This window comes from Otolemur garnettii, unplaced genomic scaffold, assembly GCF_000181295.1.
Source record: "Otolemur garnettii isolate 467f Iridium unplaced genomic scaffold, OtoGar3 scaffold00084, whole genome shotgun sequence".
NCBI lineage: Eukaryota > Metazoa > Chordata > Mammalia > Primates > Galagidae > Otolemur > Otolemur garnettii.
The window spans coordinates 5,201,898-5,206,864 of NW_003852479.1; the positions used below are offsets into that span (position 1 = coordinate 5,201,898).

General features: G+C 40.5%; 1 protein-coding gene across 1 annotated transcript in view; it reads right to left on the reverse strand.

Moving 5' to 3' along the window:
- Window positions 1-4,967, reverse strand: part of WDR49 (WD repeat domain 49) — a 158,817-nt gene that overhangs the window by 70,332 nt on the left and 83,518 nt on the right. Inside the window, exon 10 of the mRNA XM_023516015.1 lies at window positions 2,605-2,720. Within this exon, the coding sequence (XP_023371783.1) occupies window positions 2,605-2,720 (116 nt within the window). The remainder of the gene's footprint in view (window positions 1-2,604; window positions 2,721-4,967) is intronic.

Below are 4,967 nucleotides of genomic sequence, written 5' to 3' on the forward strand. Positions count from 1 at the left end.
CACATGCAAAACAAAACAAAGTTTGGAGAGGGATTCCTAGATAAGGGGAGAGAATAAAGGCATGGGGGTATAAAATGGTATAGTTTGGGAACATACTAATGACAGGCTATGATGTGATAGAATTTAAAATATACACAAAAAAAAGGGAATGAAACTAGAGAATAAAGAATAGGTCCAGGCCCACGGGAGTTCAGATTAAAACTATGAAAAGTTTTCAACAAGGAAGTAACATAGAATTCACGGTAGAGAAAAATCATTACAGCTGAAGAGTGCAGAATCTATCTCAGGGGTGTCAGGTGGGCACTACTAGATGCAAGGACAAGTTAGAAGACTGTGGCATTCAGTCGAAGGATGCTCTGAACAGGATGGGTGTAGTTCTTAGGGGGGCAGGTTTGAGAAATATTTAAGGTATCCAATGGATAAGACGTTGTGACTACTTGGTCATAAAGTGGTGAAAAGAAGAGCCAAGATGGATATCCAGGTCTCTCGCCATTAACTGATGCCCGAATCTAAGAGAAATAGGTTTTATTTGGAGAGGAAAATGAATAATGATTTCAGTTCAGAACGTGTTGGATCTGGATTGCAATCAGATATGGCCCAAAAGCTAATGGATAAATGAGCTCAGAGAGGTAGGAGCTGAACAGAGATTTGAAGTGTCTATGAAACATTGCTACCATCCAAAATGAAGCTAAGAAGTAAATTAGATAATGTGTGTAAATAGCTTGATGCTACACAGTACTAATAATGAAATAGATTTGGATGACGTATTTAGGTACCTCACTCAATAAATTTCAGTTTTATTCCATCCCAGGGAAAAGCATTGAGTCAATCTCTGTACTCAGAGAGAGCCTGAAGTTAAAGCTATAACTTTACCTCCCAGTATCTCTCTGAGTTTTCAAGAAAGCTAAATAAGATGACTGTCAACCTTCCAGTTATTTCTTTTCTAATCACTAATTGGTGATGAACTTGGTGCAATGGTTCATCTTTCCCAAACCATAAATAGTTAGCTACCCTCTTGCCTCTTTAGCTAAATGCCTCTGATAAAAAAAGGATTTAAAGCCTCTGACTTAGAAAACATAATTTTTAAATCTGCCAATATAAAAGTGAAAAAAGATAACTGAGAATGTCATGATTCAATTCTCAATTTCCACTAAGGCATCCAAGTCCTGACAACCTTGGGGAAGATGGAAAGATGGAGGAGATGGGAAGAGTCATAACTTTTTCTATTCTCACTCCTGTTTTCCCAAAGTCTTTTACCCAAGTTACAGAAAGTGACCATCCACCAGCACAGAACAGAACACCAGGCGTTACTTTAAACCACCTTCATGTGACTCTATACATCTAACCTTTTAAATTTCCTTTTTGTAAGCAAGCAGAAAAATCTTCTATTAGACCCCAACTTTTAAGTAAGGATACCTAAAAAAGAAGAAAACGCTAGCTACAAGTTTTGAATTAAACCGATTAACTTTTTAAACTCCTTTTTGTTGTGTTAAAAATTTAAATTAGATCAGCCAGATACCACACATCTACCCTGCCCTAGCATCAGAGAATTAAACTTATTCCTTGCCACAGACTAATTCTCATTATCTCATAGTGTGGGGAGTGGTTTTCAGTAGATAAGGGATCATGATTGTTCTCAGAGATATAAAGTCTTGTCCTTCAAAGGTAAGGATAATTGGATTGGTTCCAATCAAGTAGAATAATGTGGACTATGCTTTCAAACCACCTTCAAAAACAAAGAAGTGTGAGCCTGGTGTCTGCCAGTCTGCCGATGCACATTTGCTCTGCAAGAAAAAAGTCTTTGCTATGATGGATGAAAATCCCCAAATACTATGTATATATGTCTGGTTGTCTAAGTATAAAATGTGACTTAATCCTGCCCCAAACTACTAAGATGATAATTGAACAGTGAACAATACTGGGCAAATTACCTGTTAGAGCAGTATTTTGTGAACTATTATATGGATGGCAATATATTTTCAAAACATGTCATACTTTAATTTTCCTTGTGCTTATACAAGGCCATAGAAAAGGCCCTGTTATGATCCTTTTGTTCTCTAAAGAAAAGTGACTTTCCTTATAGTGAAAAGCGGAGACTTGCTCCTCAGGAAGGGTAAGTGGCCCGTGAGAAGCCCTCACTGCACCAGGACCAAGGAGTGCAGCACGGAGCACACTGGGCTATTTTTCTCTGTGCTATGTCTGAGTAATTGAAAATAAGTCCCAGGAGAAGGGGGAATAAGCCCCTGTACAGTTGAAGTAATGGAATCGACATGTTAAGAATTTATCGACTATAACATTTGGGAAACTTTTGGAACTCAAGAATTTGTATTGCATCCCCATCTGAAATGGATAAAGAAAAAGACAAATTCTCGAAGCCAGAAGATATCCCCAGAGCACTTCTCAAAGCCAAGGAAGCTATGTGATCTTATAATACCCACTAAGCGTTCAGCTGATTCCAACCAGAGTGTCACTCACCTTTGTCACCAGCCAGTTAATGACCAACAATCAGTCAAGATCTCTATGTTCTTTTTTCTTTTGAGTTTTAATTCAAGTGAAAACATTCACGTTTTACCTTCCCATCGTTTGGCATGATCCCAGTCGTACCTCTCCCAGCCTGTGACCAGGACTGTCTTCTGGAGAACCAGGATCTGTGAAATATCCACAGCTCCGTCTTGCCCAACAATCAGCGTGTGGTGACAATATCCGTTGAAGTCCCATATCTTTAAGAGAAAAAGCAAAACCACCTTTCAGACATGAAGAGAAAATGTCTTCTTCAATGTGTAAAATAATGTTGTCTAACAGGAGTAGTTTAAATTTGAAAATAATCTTGTTACACAGTATTATTTTAGATTTTTGTGCTTGCATTCTGAACTAGGATGGATTCACTTAGAAAATGTACTAAAAAGAAAGCCATCTCACCATTTGAATTTAGACATTGTATTTATTACTTTTGTGAGATATTGTGAAATATCTATATGCCCAGATAGACACTTATATATAGATATACAGATAGATATTTAGGTAGATAGATGGATGGATGGATGGATAGATGATAGATATATAGACAGATAATTTGGTGTCCATCCCCATTTCCTGGCATGTAGCTCCTCAAACCCTTGCACATTCCAGAGTGTTGAGTGTCTTTGGCATACTAATGACAACACTGGTGGTTGGGGACCCCTAAATAGTCTGGGGGGCTGTTTATAGAAAAGGCCAAAACATGATTAGAGTAGAACTTTCAACTCCATCTCTCAAATTCCCAGGAGGGCGGAGGGTCTGAAAGTTGAGCTGAGCTCCAGTGGCCAACGATGGAGTCACTCATGTCTACATAATAAAGCCTCCCTGGAAACCCAGAGGACAGGGTCAGGGGAGCTACTGGATGGCAATGGCGGAGGGTGTGGGGGTGGTGTGTGCAGCGTGGAAAAGCCATGCTCCCCCCACGTGCCTTGCCTTATAATCTCTTCCTTCAGTCTGCTCATCTGTGTCCTCCGTAATGTCCTTTATAATAAATGGTTAAGTGTAAATAACGTTTGTCCCTGAGTGCAGTGAGCTAGTCTCGAAAATTACTTAAGCCTAAGGAAGAAGTCTTGAGAACCCTGATTTACAGCCAGTCAGTCCAAAGCAAAGGTCAAAACATGTGCTTAAAACTGGCATCAGAGATCAGGGGAAGTTTGCTGCACTGAGCCCTCAACTTGGGATCTGATGCTATCTCTAGGGAGACAATGTCAGAATTGAATTGAATTAGGGGACTCTCAGCTGGTGTCTCTGCAGAACTGGTGTGGGGTAAGTCATGCATCAGTAATGACAGAGATACCTTCTGAGAAATGCATCATTAGGCCATACTGTCATTGTGTGAACATCACAGGATGTCCTTACACAGATCTCAGTGGTGTAACCCACTACACCCAGCCCATAAGTCTTCCCTATGGCTGTAAGGGGGCAAGCCTGTACCCCACGTTACTGTGCTGAGCACTGTAACACAATCGCGATTACTGGTGGGCCTGGTTGGTTGTGACCAAAATGCACATGGCTGCACATATATCTCACACTCTGCTGATAACATAATCAGTCTATTCTAACAATTGATGATTCAAAATCCATAAATTAATGTGTGTTTTGTCAGGGAGAGACAATATAAAATCATGAAGACCACACACCGGAGTCTGTCAAAATCCCGGCTTTCTCACAGTGTCTCTCTACATGATGCTTCTTCCTCTGAGACACAAGAACTTACTCCTCAAGAAAGCTTAGGAGTGGTTCTCAACCTGTGGGCCGTGACCCACAGGAACGGTATTAAAGGGCCGTGGCATTAGGAAGGTTGAGAACCACTGGCTTAGAGGATTAACTGTGTGATCCAGAGCTTGAAACACAGTCACTATGTCCTGGGTTTCCATCTTTTGCCAATAAAACCTTCTGTGGATGGTGGATACCTGTAGAGACAAGCATCCCATGCTCAGACAGGGCAGTTCGCTTCACTGTGCTCCCCCAGGAGATTGATTCTGAGAAAGATTTCTTCAAAGATCGAGCTTCTGCACCTGCCTATAGATATGCAGAAATATGCAGAAGATCTCTTTAGAAGAGGTCCTGGAGAATCAGGCCAGGGTGCAGCTGGGAGTTTGAATACATGTCCTTGAGTGTTGGGTTCTGTTCTCTGTCTTCTTCCTTCATTAACATTATAATCTCTAGTTTCACTTTGGGCCAGCAAGAACAGATGGTCAGTCTCCTTTATGTTTTTACTCTAAACAAAATCAATTGTATATGTGTTCCTCAGCCTTCACACTGAATTGTAATCTTAATGGTAGCTTCCTAATGTTACTTCGCTTCTTTGAATCTGTGTTAAATTCCTACTGCATGTTTGAAAGTATATAAGATAATCAGTAAAGTCAAGCCTGGTTGCTGACCTGAGCAAGTCTCGACCTCCCTTCAAATCAATCATCCCGTCTGCAGTTCCTTTTCCCTGAGTCTCC